The 16,083-nt window shown below is 37.5% G+C and overlaps 1 protein-coding gene across 5 annotated transcripts in view; it reads left to right on the top strand.

The window, feature by feature from the left end:
• The window catches only part of METTL15 (methyltransferase like 15), a 105,449-nt gene that overhangs the window by 79,904 nt on the left and 9,462 nt on the right, over positions 1-16,083 (top strand). For all 5 annotated transcript variants that reach the window (XM_054198214.1, XM_054198211.1, XM_054198215.1 and 2 more), the window contains 2 exons: positions 10,123-10,314; positions 12,418-12,596. In XM_054198214.1, coding sequence (XP_054054189.1) covers positions 10,123-10,314; positions 12,418-12,596 — 371 coding nt within the window. The remainder of the gene's footprint in view (positions 1-10,122; positions 10,315-12,417; positions 12,597-16,083) is intronic.

Here is a 16,083-nt window from a genome sequence, read left to right on the forward strand (position 1 = left end):
CTCCTTTCAAAGCAATGAGCTCACCAGTGAAGTACCACACGGTTACGTGGGTAGGGTACGCAACCATTTATTCATGAATGATCTAAATAAGTCAGTAAATTGGTGGCATAATTGCTGATGATTATTATTAGGGTAAGTTATCTAAAATGGCAAAAATGAAGGCTGCAAAACCTTACAAGGCAGGCAGGTGAAAAGACATATAGTGAAGTATAAAGGTGATGTGTGGCAAAAAACATGTTAAGTTTACTTATGTCGTGGTGGGCTACGAGCTGACAAGTCAGTAATGAAGTACTGGGCTTATAAGACACAGTTCTATGAAAATTTAAAGCTTGGTGTTCACTGGTGGTTAGAAGAGCATGCTAAAAACTACTAGGAAAGGAATAGAGAACAGAATAGTGAATGTTGGCCTGTCATTTAAACCATGATATGATTGTATTTTTAATTTTATGCACTTCTCGTTACCTTGTCTCAAAAAGGAGAAGACCTAGTACAGGCAAAGATGCAGAAGAGCAAAGCTTTGTGGCTTCTGTAATTTCCAGCTGAGTGATGCCCCTGCTTCATTTCCGCCTTTCTTTGCATTTCTCTTGTGTTCTGCTTCTCATATTTCTCCTTCCCACAATTAGGAGCATATAGTTGGGAGAAGTGACAATGTCCAAGTGATGGGTAGACAGTTTAAAGCTTCAGGTGGAGTCAATTAGGAATGTAGGCATGCCCTTGTATGAGATAGATTAGATAAGAATGACAGGAGGGAAGAAAAAGTTACTTATTTCATTTGTAATAAATTCTTGATGCCAGATGTATTCATCCTTAATGTTCTAAGGTTTAACTACCATGTCAAACAAAGAAATAGTTTGTCCAAGTAAACAAAAATCCTGTAGGGTTTTATCAGGCCACTCCCATACTGTCAGCTGCTGAATAATTAAGAAAAGAAGAAAGCATCTGTGTCTCAGATTGTTTTTCCATGTACTATGTCATAGTATTGCCACTGAGTCTCAAGGTCTAGACTCATATTTTGTTAACAAGGCAAAGGCTATGCAAATATATTCCAAGTATCAGTAGCACTAGGTCTGTCAAAGCAACAATTATGCACAATCTTGCGCAAGCTCTGTCCATGAATAGAGCACTTTAGAGTGCCAGAATTTATGATGTAGAAGAGTATTGTGCAAATTTGCTTTGTTAGCTAAAGAAAATTTAACAATAGTTTCATTTATTATTCGGTTCTGCAGGGAGGAAAAAGAGACGCTTTTTACTTTCTGTATGTTTGTGTTTTTATAACAGTCTTACAAAATGTAAATCAAATTGTGATAGGAGTAATTTTAAAACAATTGAATGTGTGGGCTGTAGGTAGGAGTAGCCTTTTGACAGTTTATTGCATGTTGCTTTTTAAATCATCAGTGTACATTCTGTTAACTTCAAGTTCGTGTTTTATATGTGGATAAATATGTCAATAAAATAAACCTTTTATTCAGCTAATGAATGAATACCCTTGGATGTTGGATAGCTATATTCTAATCTTGGAATAGACTTGCCTACAAGATTATTTTGCACTTTCTTCATAATCCTTTGTTATGAACAGATTACTATGTGTTTCTGAAATTATGAGTTTAGAGGAGAAAGCACTGGACACTGCAACAATTTAACTTTCTTGGCTAGAGAAATAATTTACTTGATCTGAGATTCTGTTGTGTTATCCTCCCCCTCTACTCTGCCCTGGTGAGTGTCCAGTTCTGGGCTCTCCGGTTCAAGAGGGACAGGGAACTGCTGGGGAGGGTGCAGCAAAGGGCTACCAAGATGATTAGGGGACTGGAACACCTCTCTTATGAAGAAAGGCTGAGGGATTTGGGTCTCTTCAGTCTGGAAAAAAGACGGCTGAGGGGGGATCTTGTCAATGCTTATAAATACTTCGAGGGTGGGTGTCAGGAGGATGGGGCCAGGCTCTTTTCAGTGGTGCCCAGGGACAGGAGAAGAGGTAATGGGCACAAACTTGAGCATAGGAAGTTCACCTCAATGTGAGGAGGAACTTCTTTCCTTTGAGGGTGGCAGAGCCCTGGCACAGGCTGCCCAGGGAGGTGGTGGAGTCTCCGTCTCTGGAGACACTCCAAACCCGCCTGGATGCGTTCCTGTGCCACCTGCTCTGGGTGACCCTGCTCTGGCAGGGGGTTGGACTAGATGATCTCCAGAGGTCCCTTCCAACCCCTGCCAGTCTGTGATTCTGTAAAAATTCCTTCTTCATTAACATCCATCCATATTATGCAGAAAATAGTTAATTATTGATTTAGGTAAGGTAGAAACATATTCAGACAGCACAAACCAAAATATTCGAGGGAGGGAAAGCAGTTAGCAGAGAACGTACACTTTTTTTTTGTTCATTTAACATACAGGAGAGACAAGTTCTCGTATGGTTTCATGTAGGGTATTTTGGTCATTACACAAAGCTGATCACACCTGATCAGTAATTGATCAGTAAATTTGATTGAATGATAAATCTTCTTGTGTGCCTTGCCCCCAGTCTGAAACCCTGAATAGAATTTCAGATTCCTCTGGGATTGGGTGTTAACAGTGGGGAAAAAGACGCTTTGATCTGCTCATTCCATGCATGTTGAAAAAAACGTACCTGCAGATTTTAGTATTCTTATGTTCATGGGCTGAAAGATGTTCGTACACAGCTGTTAAGTTTCTGATGTCAATTTGTACTTTTCAACTTGCTGATGTATATCCAGAATTTCTTTCTCTATTCTACAGGGTTTTGGCAGCTGAATTAAACAGAACTTTTCTTCCTGCTAAAGCCAGTAGCAACATCTCTTTTGAGTTCAGTGAAGCACCATTGTGTCTTTAATGAAAGTATGAATTTATATGTGGGTTGTTGGGGAATGGAGAGGAGATTTTTATAAAGGTATCTTTTAAGATGCCAGTATAGAAAGAATAAGAAAATAACACATAATATTTATCAGCTCTAAGGAAAGTTGCTTTACTACCTTTTCTTGCAGTGAAAAATAATCTTAGAAATAGAACTTGAATAATGAGATGAACATTCGCCCTTAAAAAGTGATCGTGCAAACTCTCAGCAGAAGTGCTACAAGACCATCAAAACTTCTTGCAGTAGTTGTAAAAATAATAGTAATTATTAGGAGAGCTTAAATAATAGGCAGATTCATTGATGTATGTAATCTATATATACTGGAGCTGATGGGGTGGTGTGGAAAATACTGCCTAAGTCTCTTCTTGCTTCAGAACTATTCTGTAGCCTGTCTGCTTCCACTCGTGGCTGAACAGAGGTAAAACCGCAATGGCTGTGCTTGTAAAGCCAAAACCATCCTGAAATGCTGCAGTGGTGCACGCCTGCATCAGTAGAGACCGTAACTCTCCTGTGATCTCCATTTTTTTTTTTTTGATTGCCCCTCTCAACTCCTTGATTTCCATGATCATGGAAAACGAGCATTTTTGAAAGTGCGTCTGGTGGGTTTGCTACCTGATATGCCGGTTTGTCCAGCAAATTGTTCCCTGCTCTGTTGTCTTCATTTGCGCTGCGCTGCGTTGCGTTCCCTGGAGGTTGTATGAGGATGAGAGGAGTTAAAAAGTTAAAATCGGTGTTAATAAAGCTGAGGGTCACAAAGAATGCTTGGGAGACCTCAGATGATGATACGGGTATTCAACTGTTCTTGCATTATGTCCCCTGAACCTTGTGAAACTAGACTGTCCTGTCGCTGTGAACGCTAACCTAACATACACCTGCAACCAAAATCTCCAGACAGGGCAACGTAAAGTCAGAGAAATATTTGTGATTCTTCTGATGGATAGTGTGTTATCCCTTGAGCTGTCAGGTCTCATGAATGAAAAGCAAATCATTCTAATGGCCTGGTTTTCTTGGCACATCTGAATGATGACAGCGTATTACATATTTTACACATATTCTGGAATAAAGGTGGCATGCATAACAATGTTACATATTTTATAACAAAGATTTTTAACTCTGGCTAGCTGCAAATTGCATAAAATAATATAATTTGCTCTTATTACTCAGCAAGACTTTGTGTTACTTAGGAAACTTAGAAATACATTTTCTCAAATTTTGGTGAGGCATATAATTTTGAAAATTGCCTCAATAATCACTAGTCTTATACTATTAGTCTTCCATCTGCCCAGAAAGAAATGACCTCCTCAATCTGTTATTTAGCCAGAGAGGGACATTGTTCATTAGGAACTTAAATTTTCATATTTGTTTTTGACGGGATTGAACATACCTGCTATGAAAGATGTCTAGTATGGTAAGATTTCTATTTGTGATGTACTCTGTGGAAATGATCTGTAATATTTGTGGGTTTGATTAAATGATTATATTTTTTTCCTTTAATCGAAACAGCGTTTAATGTTCCTTCAATTTAAAACAGTAGTTTTTACTGAAATTGTGTGTGTGTTGTTGGACAGAATAGTGGAATGCATACTTTATATAAAAGTAAAAATTAACATTAAAATAATGTTTTGAGGCATCCTGAAATTTCTTACAGGCATGCTTGAGAGGCTGTTAGAAACAGGTTTTGGTGCTTGGAATCAGTGAGACACAAGGAGCAAAGGACAGCATCACTTTACAGAATCTGTAGTGGACTGAGAAGGAGAGGAAGTTTTGCTGGAAACAGCAGGAGAACAATTAAAGCAGGAAATAACTACTTTCATAAAGGTTTGTGTAAGAGAGAGAGAAGACAGAGAATTGACAAGAGGAGACAAAGGCAGGCACACGTTTTCATCTTTGGGGTAGTGGTTCTGACAGCATAAGATGTTCTAACAGGTTAATACAAAAAGCGGGGGGTTGTTGGGGGTTTTTTGGTGTCATATCTTCAAGTTATATGGAAAGTAGCATTTAACTTCTTAGAATATGTGCGTACCTTTTAAGTGTTCCCTACTCTGAAGTGGGAGTACATAGCACGTAAATGTTTACCAAGTCATAAATACTTAAAATGACATTTCTGTGATCTTAACATACAGAACAAAATTATTATTATAGCCCTCAAATTTGAAAATATGAACTTACTTTGTTCTATGGAAATTGCTTTTCACCTACACGTCTTCCTGTTTTTAGGTCTTTGTAAATCAGGGGCTGAGATTTGGTTTTGGTAATTTTGTAGCACAAAACTCATCCTAGACTGGACTGTCAGTTCTCTGATAGATATATGGGCTTTTTCCAGAGCTATAATTAATTTTTTATAAAGCTAGGAATGTAATGTTTGTAAGTTGATAGATGTTATAATTTTATTTTTTATTTTTTTCTTTGCACACATGAAAACCATGCCAATTTCCCATTTGTCAAAGATCATTTAAAATTTTTTGCAGAACATTCAGGTACGTTTTTTGAGAGGGCTGTTGCAGCAGTAATGCTCATAGGTAGGATGCCGAGGGTTCCCGGAATTTATGACTGGAGTACTTTGTGGTTTGCTTCTAGGTGTGCCTGGTCCGGTGCAGCCATGAGTGAAAGTCGCAGCTGTCTGCCAGCTGCTGAGTGACCTGGGTGAAGTGTGTCAGTGACATCAAACCAGGTCTGTACCAGTATCCTCGTTACAGCTGGTGCTAATTGGCACCCCTGTTGGCAGTCTCAGTGGAGTTACTGAATCTAACAAAGCTCCAGTTGGTCTCCTCGTTTGATGTGCATTGGCAAGAGTGAGCTGAAAAACTTTCTTTTTCCAGTTCTCTCAAAGAAACCATTTATTCTCGTTAAGTAGGAGGTAGTTTTCACTGTTGACAAAGGATCATCGCTTCCTGACTTTCTATGTATTCATACATAGAATTTGTAAGGGGAGCAGCGGTGAAAGATCAAGAGCGAGTATTGTTGTATACACATAAAAAATGCTGAAGCACCATGAAAGCATAATCGTACTTTTCTGTGAAATTACTTGAATGATTGATGTCACAGCAACCTCTGTGACAACAGAGAGAACTGGATAAGGGAAAAGATTTTCTCTGTTTATTTTGTAGAAGCTGTATTCATACTTTACTTTTTTCCTGTGCACATCCCTCTCAGCTGAGTAAAATAAAAAAGCAATATTTTTATAAAGTGTTACAGAATACCAGAGGTTAACTGAAAGCAGAAGAGCCTGAAATACATTAGGAGGCTTCGAACTTTCTCATTCTGCTCTGTCGTATAATTGAGAAGTGCGGGTCCAATGCCGTCTATCAGAATTACTATGCTATTTGTCATAGCATAATACAATAAAATACTGTGTTATGACCTGAGCAAAGGATCCTGAACCCAAGGTTCTGTGTTATTTTCCAACTCTAGCAAACAATGTAAGAATTCTGCGAGCTCTTCAGGTTGTTGCGCAATAAAATCTATTATGGCCCCAACAACATATGTAGCAGCTGAAATAACTTTTTATTATTTTTAAAATTGCCTAGGTTGTCCATGTTCCCAATGTTCTTTTAAAACCTTGAATACTTTTTTCTTGGAGAATGTAAAAATGAATATAGAGGGAGTGAGCACGTTGAATATTTTGAGAAGTTAGTGGTTGTTTGACTGTAGCAGCTGGAATTTATCAAAAATCACTATGCTATTACCACACACACAACGCACCACATGAGACCTGAACATATCACAGGTGTTGTCTGCTTTTTTACATCCTCAGACCACAGTCTCTGAAATTGTTGTAGTTTTTTACATAGGTATCTTCAAGTCATTCAGCATTAAACCCCGCGAATCTGACTTCTCCATTTATAAGAGATGGGCTAAAAGATCTTTGTAGTTGTTTTATGTTTCTAAAATACTCTGAATATGTAAAGTGCTGTTCAGGTACTAAGTTTAAATATTTTCTCTTACACAAGGCAATTGGATCTCGTTAGATTGTAACCTCCAAAGATCACCTAAAATGATTACAGCGCTGTCTGTGTGACCCTTTGTAGTCTCAACAGCTTTTGATGGTATCCCCAAGACTCACCTATATCCCTCATTCGGTCGTGATCCGTAGTGTTTTGATAGGCTCTCTCCTCTCAGGCATTTTTGAACAATAAGCTTGGCTGTATTATTTGGTATTTAGGGATGTTCCCTGCTTTAGCTTTCCTGCTTTTTCCACTAAGCGCTGTTTTTGCAATACATTAAGACAGGAAAGGGCAATAGACAGATTTTCACGCTAGGTAAGTATGGTCATGGAACATAAAACTTCTAATGCCCAAAGGAAACATTGGAACACTGAAAAAGAAAGCGAAAAGAATTTCTACATACCCGGGGAAAGCAGAAGGCATGTGACTGTGGGAAATAAACATTTTTAGAGTAGGGTACACGGCTTTTATTATTTATTTGAGGTTATTCTGGAAACAGGATTACAGATGATGTAAACAAAAGTCTGACGGCAGAAGGAATTGAGGCTAAATTAAGCATTTTTAGTGAGAATCGTGTGTAATAAGCAGTGTGAAATAATTATTTGAACATAGGCGTAAAGAATAGTAGACAAGGAAAGAGTTTTATTATGTTCTAATAAATACTTCTGAATGCTTGATAAAGTATTTTTCTTTAAATGTGTCATTTACGTAATCTAATAGATTAGTCCTTATCATTGCTGTCATCATTGTTACTATCCTGTTGAAAAAAGAGTTGATATTTGTATTTCCTTCCATAAGGTAATAAATCTTTCCTACATCTGTACTTGGTTTGATTAATTGAAATGTATGAGGTACCCAAGATGCTTAAAATTGTTTCTTCTGGTCCACAGAGAAACAGGAATTCAGAGAACTGGCCCAAACATTTTAATATAGTCATTATAATCTCCTGAAATGCATCTATTTTTAGCGAAGATTTATATTCACCAAGACACCTATATCCACTACTGATACACAAAATGCAGTGTGTAACAAACAGGTTACATACAGAGGCTACAATTTCACACAGCTGAAAGGATGACATCAAAATGTCAACCTAATTATTTTTCAATCTTTTTTTATTTGCAAACTCCAAAACATCTTCCAGCTGAAGCGTCTCTCTACCAAAGAGTAAATTTCAACTTACTGCAAAGTAAAGGTGTATATATATACCTTTTTCTAATCGTAGAATCTTCATGGTTGGAAAGGACCTTTGAGATCATCGAGTCCAACCATACACACAGAGGGTTGGCAGACCAGAAATCAAAGGCCACTGTCCCACACGTCTTGGCCAACTGCATGCTTACGACTTGTTTAAAGAAACGTAATCGAATTTCTAGCAAGTTATAAATACAGTTCAAAATACCTTTTCAGGTTGGTTGGTAGCACAATACAGCACTAGTTCATAGCACGGATTACTGTCTGCTGGGGAAACTCGGTGATGGCAAGTTATAATTTTTTCCAGATCTCATTTATTTTCATCTCCTACATCCAGAATTGTAAAGTTCATTGCTTTGCACAAGTTGTAAAGTTAGAAACACTGCCCAGTTGGACAAAGTGGTACAGATTTCCGAGAAAATTCCTCTCATTATGTTGAGGGGAAATAAAATCTCAAAGCTATAACTTTATAGCTTAGATTGGTTTAAATACATTAAGTGGATCGTTGTGCTTTTCAGGAACTGTCAGTTCTTATTATGCTGAGTAGTTGAATTTAATTATATGCTGGACAGTAATCGATTCAGAAATGCATATGTGCGATCATGATATCCCTCATGAAATCTGTTCATTCAAGGTATTTCCCAGGTTCTGTGCTATGCCAAATAGGTTGATTCATTCTGCTCTAATGAATATACCATTGCGTAACTAAATGTTCTTCCATATGGTTGCATTCATAACTTCTTCCTTTTAATGGAGCTTCCCCCCGCCCCCCGTAGCATTTCTCACTCCAATTGGATGGGTTCATAAAAGGTTCATAAGCTATTTTAAAGCTGTAGCCACTGGAGTTGACTAAATTATGTCATAGTGCCAGTTGTCTTGATGTTAAACTGACCTGAAAGAAGGATTAGATTTAAGCCGATATTTCGAAAAAGCTGTTTGTTTTTTTCATTTCATTTTTTTTTCCAAAATTACTGTAATGCTGAAGTGTCAGAAGATGCATGGACATCTGTCCTTTTGTAGCTGGAACGGTTAAAGGAGTTGCTCTCTCTTTCCATTCACTGCTGCCCATGTAACTTAACCAAATTTATGTGAGTTAACCTAGTGGACCTTGTAGTAATTTGAATGCTAATCCATGGTGCTGCTGAGCAGTTGTCCCCACCGCCATCAAAACTCAGCTGTGGAGGCAGTAGCTTCTTGCTAGGGGCAGAAATAGATTGTGTTTTGCAGCTACTGCTTAAAAAAGCAGCGGCACATTGGTTAATCCATTTAAATCTTTCTAAAATTCATTGAGATTTTGATGGATAGGTAAAATAAAATGTTTAATTGTAGGTCACCGTATATATAAACAAGAACCAAAAGTCCAGGTGTAGACACCCAAGAAAGAGCTGGGCAGCTCAGGGATGTGTCCCCTTCTCCCATGCTGTGCCACTTTCCCTTCCCACTACAGGAATATTAAGCAAGAAACACTTTAAATCTTAGAAAGAAGAATGCCAAGTACAAAAATGCATGTAAAACTGCTCTCCCCAGTGACTAGATGCCTGAATCGAAACTACACTGCAGTATTTTATCTGTTTGTTATGTGCACCTAATTTTGGCTAATTATTTTTGAAACAAATAGCCACATATTTAAAAAAAAGTGTTTGTCCCATGGATTTTCTTGCTGGCAGGTCAGTGTTAAGCACAAGGCTGTGCAGTCGTGTTCCATCTTGTCTGCTTCTTCTCCAGGTCCGAGAACCGGGCGTTCTCTCCTGCACTTTGGCCTCACTTGACTAAGGGCCCTGCTCAGCGCCGTGCCTGCCCTGGGTGGTCAGGGCATTCCCGTTGGATGTGGAAGGTGTCCCTTTGAGTTCCCGGGCTTTGAAAAAATGAAGTTTTAGTCAGGTTTCCATTTCCTTGAGATCAAGCAGGAAGGGAGTGAAGAGTTAAAGACGCCAAAGTAGCTGCTGATGGGTGGGCTGGACTAGTTTCCAATGTTGCCCTATGAAAAGTACTTCAGCTATTACTTTGGGAACAACCCTTGTGTTTCTGAGACAACTGAGCACTACTGTCTAATTCCTGCTATACAAGGGGAAGACACGGCACTGTTATACTTAAAATTGAGGCTATTTATTTGTGATTTTCTTGCAGGAAACAGATTCGAGCTCTACTAGGACAGTTCAGCCAGTCAGAGGCTTTGTTAATCTCCTCTGGAGTTGAGCCCGGGACTCTTGATGGAGTTGTCTTGGATGCTGGCTGTTCTTCTATGCAATTTGACACACCTGAAAGAGGTTTTTCCCTGCAGAAGGATGGACCTTTGGACATGCGTATGGATAGTGACAGGTACCTGGTAATCAAACATTTCTCCTTGAAACTTAAAGACTGTGTGCTCAGCAACCCCCGTGCATTTCATTTCCCCTTAAGTTGAAGAATTCTCATCATCAAACCACATCTAAGTTTGCAGGAGCATAGTGTCTTTTGCCACAAAGCTTTTTTTTGATCTTAATACTTAGAACTCGGGATATCGTCTTTTCCTTCTTTGAAATGAGAGGAAGGTTCCAGTGATGAGTAACTAAGCCAGTAACATTTTTGTTAACTGTACCATTAAAATACTACATTTTTGGAGTGTATGGTATACAGTTACAGGAGCATCTCATTTTCAGAGGCCTGTCGTCTGCCTGTTATTTCCATGGTTTCTCAGACTGTACTTGATCTACAGGCTCACAATCCCTTACTGCAGTCCCTTTCCTTTTCTGCCACACTTACTATTTGTGGAACCTTCACCTGAGCACGTTCAGGTGCTCCCTCAGGAAAGGAGCAACCTCCCTCTTTTCTGCAATGGCCATCTGACCCAGTTACTTCTCTCTAAAAGGAACATAATATAAATTAAATAAATAAAATAAAAAAATAATATCCATGATATCTGCCAACTGAAATTAGATAGCAACATTGCTTTTAACACACCAGTATAAAGCTGTCTCACATGCCTGTAGGTTTATTCTAAGCTTTCCTTAGCGATATGATAAACTTCCTTTCGTGGGTGTAGGAGGCACATCAGGCTTACTTCATTGTCAAATTAACAATTACTAAATAAATCACCTCTGTTTAAATTACTAGAATTGGTATTTAGAACACTCAAGAGCATGGAAATGAACGGTGGAATGATAGTTATGTAGCAGTTTTTATCTTCAAACAACCTAATCTATTTCTGTAGCATTGTGCTTTTTACATGAACAACCAAAGCTCTCTGTTGTATAGATGATGGCAGCAATTGCATAATGCATTACTGGGAGAATGAAAATTTTTGCTTTGTGTTTTGATGAACCTTTAGTCTTAAGAAACGTCACTTGATCTTTCATTGCTCACATAGAGCCAATGGGAAGCCTCACTTTCTAAGGCATTACCGTAACACGTTAATGTTAAGTCTTAACACAGCAAATTTCATGATAATTGCTTTTTCCAGTTTTGTGTAAAAAAACCTCACGTCATCCTCCTGGGATTCAGCCCTCGGATTTCAAGAGTCTGAACTCCAGGCTTGTTTTTGCATCATGAGAATGCATACATGGAACCGGGAGCACAAGAACAAAGGATACCTGTGGCATAACAAAAGCCTTACACTACAGTTGTTGCTATGATACTACTTGCCTCTGATTTCTAAGTTTTGTTATCTTTTGTAAGGTACTGCAGGAGAGTAATAAATGCCTGAAAAATATTCTGCACATTCATGTATTTATAGAAGAGAATTTATTAAGTAGGTTGTATGTTTTTTCCCATTAGTAAACCCATATATGATGTTCCTAAAATACCTTGAACTATTTCAATGTGAAGTGATAAAGATTTTTAAAAAAATAAATGTTTTGCATATACTGTTTATATTTTAATTCCTGCCATTTGTAATATTAGGTCGTGTCTGTTCTCTCAAAACAGTGTTTGGATATAAATTCTTATGACTTTCAATGAAAAGTAAAGTTAAATTATTTTCATGAGCAATTGTTTTCATAGCAGGAGACGTGAAAGAAAAGATCCTTGAGATCAGTTCTGACTAGAAAACAACACACAATGCAAGGTGACTAAAATGAACCCATAATGGAGGAGTTTATATTCTAAAGCTGTCTAAATAAAAAGTCACATTCCATTTTAACATGATACTGAAATATATTTATTCTTGTCAACTCATTAGGCATAGTTTACGATAATACTTGGAAGTTTCAGCTGTTCTAATTGATCTTAAGGAACAAACTCCATTTAAAGTAGCAAAAAAAAAAAAAAGGATTTAAAAGGTGCAAGCTATATCTGTTTTCATAGGGTTGCTGTCTCTTATTTGAAAACCTCAAAGGCACTTGTATGCGGTGTGTGTGTTTGACTTTATGTCTCAATGCTATGAAGCTTCACCTCTTGTCAATGAAAACTGACGTCAGTGAACTAATTGGCTCTTCTTGTGCGTAGGTACCCTGACATGCCCACTGCTGCTGATGTTGTGAATGCTTTAGATCAACAGGCGCTTGCGTCCATCCTGAGAACATACGGGGAGGAGAGGCACGCCAAGAAAATCGCTTCAGCCATCGTTCAGGCACGCAGCATATACCCCATCACCAGAACTCAGCAGCTTGCAAGCATTGTTGCAGGTACCCTCATTAATTCTTCACAGTGGCTGAGGAGAAAAAATATTAATCCCCAAAGTCCCAGAGGGATCTATTTGTACTTGAAATCATGCAGGATCTAATCCTGCCTATTCTGCTCTGATGTCAGCTCTCCCCTTTTTCTTTTTTTTTTCTTTTTTTAAGATCCCACTTTTTATATTGTAGTTTGACGATTAGTTTAATAATAGATTTTACATGAAGTGATTTATCATTTTGCCAACCAAGTTGAAACACAGAATGACAGCAGCCTAGGGAATTCTTTATCCCATCTATTGATAAGCATTCAAATATTGTAAACATCACATATCTCTCTTAGTTTTAAATTTCTACATTTTAGTATTTTGAGGGTAAGTACCATGGCAGTTTCTAATTATGAATGAAATCAGATTATTGCTGTCTGCTTAAAGAACCAGGAAGCAAAAAGTAAAGCAATACGTAGCTTGCTTCACCTCGTGAATGCCAACTAGATCAGCCTGAAGCGACTATTGAAACACTTCATCTTACTTGCTTTTCACTGTAAACAACTTGAACAAAATGCAGTTAGGCAGGAGCTGTGCTCACATCAAGAACCTTCATGTTTGAGTTCTCGAGTGAAAATGTTCAAGGAAAAATGTAAGACACAAATCCCGTTCATTAACGTTATAATATTGAATGTTGGGATATGTTTATTTTCTTTAACCAAAAAATTAAAATTACTTGGTCTTGTCACAAATAAGTCTAAAATGCTGACTCCTTTGAATACAGACCTTTAAAACGGCCATCCAAATTTAACATTTGCTAAAGACTATTGTTAAAAGTTTTATCTGTATCCTGAAGACTTTTAAAAAAATATTGTTTTCATAAAAATTTGTATTGCTTAAACTGGAATTTTATGGGACTTACATTTAACGACTGAAAAACAAATTAAAAGGTTTGGATTTGTATAAGTCAGGATACCTGAGCAAAATGTCCAGTCAACCGAGGCCCAAAGTTTAGCTGATATGATTAGAGGACCTGAAGACGCTGCTTGCTGTTGTAAGCTGCTGCTTTAAATATAGTGAATGTGAGGAACAATCTCAAAAAAAGGAAGGGATAAAACACTATGAGTCTTTTATAAAACTTGAAGTTACATTTTTAATATAGTCATTGTCACCAATATAATGCACTAATAATTTACTTTTTGTCACATGATCTCATGCTTTTCGAAAAAATGTTGATTAAAACAGCGTACCGTTATTGAGATTGAAGCAACCATTTTGCTATGCTACAGATGTAATCTGTGATAGGCTGTCAACAAGCGACTCGGTAACTTCTGAAATAATCTTGTGCACCAGCTTGAGCTAAGAAAATAAAAATACTAGTGCATAAACGACAGTGATTGAATATTCCTTCCTGTTTAATGTGTTGCATGTGAGTCATCACTTAATGGTCACTTTCTGTGACAATGAGAAGGATTATTTGTTCTCACTTTAAACTCTTTGCTTATTTCAAGAGCAGCTTGATTCGTGAATCGGGTATGCATCAGATAGTATACATGCCAAAGACAATGAATCCAGCACATGTCTGCCAAGACAGTAAGCGTGTATGCTTTGTGTGCCTTTTTTTTTTTTTTTTTTTTTTAAGTATGCAAGAAGTTAAAACAACGTTAGGACAGTTACGCTGATCCCTGTTTGGGTGGAACTTCTTCCAACTTTAATTTGATTCCTCCAGTGAAGGGGCACAGTGGTGGATCCCACTATTTTTTGAACTTGTTACACCTTAAGAAAATTTCTGGTAACTGTAATACAATTTGTTTAATTTATCATCTATCATCAATGTATATTCTTCTTATGCAAAATGACATCTGTGAATTTATTGAGGTAAGCCAGAGCTAGAGTGCCAGAGACCACAGCTACAGGATCCTTCTGGTCGCACAGCACAGAAAAGCCTCTGACTAATTCAGGACTTTACCAGAGTAAAATCTATGACCTATTAGTTAAATGTCAAGTCCTTCAAAAATAAATATTAATTAGAATAATAAAATCTTGCATTTTAGATTTTGCAGATTCTATACGAGCATGATTATCCCTCCAGAACAGGATCAATTTTTTTGCCTACTGTAGGAGCCAGAAAACAAGCAATGAGGCTGGGTATTTATGTCTCTTTATCTGCTCTTGCCAGTAGCTGAGAATTAACATATAGTGCGTATTTCTTTCACGTGTTGCAGATTACTATGGCTTCAGATTTTCTAGAACTCCAAAGTTTTGTGTTAAGGTCTAGCTCATAATTAGAATCCCAGTGAATCCAGATTTGGACTAGCCTGAAATTAGAAAATTTAATTTCTATTTGCAGAATGCTAGAATTCTGGTCTTTCCTACCACTCCCCAAAAGGTTAGAACTGTGTATCCCTGCTGTTAATTGATTGGGGAATAAGAGTGAAGGGTGTAATTAAAAAACAAACAAACAAAAACCCCAGCTGCACAGCAGTTACAGAACAATCAGACATTTCTAAAGTTTTTATTAGCAAGAGTTACCATTTTAAGGTATAGCTGGGAAAAAGAATATCTAGATTTGTATGTCATGATTGCTTACAACAGCTTGGAGCTAACGCAGGTATTGAAGTGATTTCTTGCTCTCCTTTGTTCCAATTCAAGAAAATAATTCCTTCTGTCTCTTGGCATAGAGCCTGAAAGTTCTCTCTATATACTGTGCCAATGAATAAGGTCCTACAAAAAAACCTAAAAAAAGGTTGGCTTTTTTTTTGTTTTTCTAAATGCTGTCTAAAAAGCTTCTGAGCCATGTAAATAAGGAGGCCTCTGTGAGCTATGGAGCCTGCAGTTTACGTGGGAAAAAGGAGGAGTTTTCTATTCGGTCATGTGAGCATCATCTCTTCTTGCAGCACAACCAAACTCCACTCGCTGTTTATAATTTTCGCACAGCGATCCGCAATGCTGAACGCTCGGTAAATACTAAAGATCAGTAGTTCTCAACTGAAGGTCTGTGAATAGATCTGTGGAAGTCACTTAAGAATCACTTCCTGATGGCTTTTGCTGTATCCCATTGAGTCGTTTGGAAAAAACAGGTTTAACTTGATGTGCAGGAAAACTGGTTAAAAATAGTGACATTTTTAGAATGGAATTTTAGTATGCTTTTTCTGTACAACTGATGATCTATTTTTTTTCTTTTCAGTGGCTAATAGTCCTTGATATCTGTTAGTTTTTGTTCAAAATTTAATTTTTCTCAGTGTTATTTAGATACGTAATCTATTAACAGATCATTTTGAGATCATGTAATCATTCAGATTTAACTTGAAAGAAATTGATGATAAGATATGAAAGAAGTTTGAAGTTTAAAAAGAACTTTAATGGGTAAAGCCAGCCTCACTCAGATTGGTTCACATTTATAGACTTTAATTATCAGTTTGGAATTTGTAATATTGCCTGAATTTCAGATGGGTGAGAATTAACACTGTACTGAGGGAGCCTAGACAAAAGGACATTAGTTGCGTCACAGA

The sequence above is a fragment of the Rissa tridactyla genome, chromosome 4 (assembly GCF_028500815.1).
Source record: "Rissa tridactyla isolate bRisTri1 chromosome 4, bRisTri1.patW.cur.20221130, whole genome shotgun sequence".
In the NCBI taxonomy this organism is placed as follows: Eukaryota; Metazoa; Chordata; class Aves; order Charadriiformes; family Laridae; genus Rissa; species Rissa tridactyla.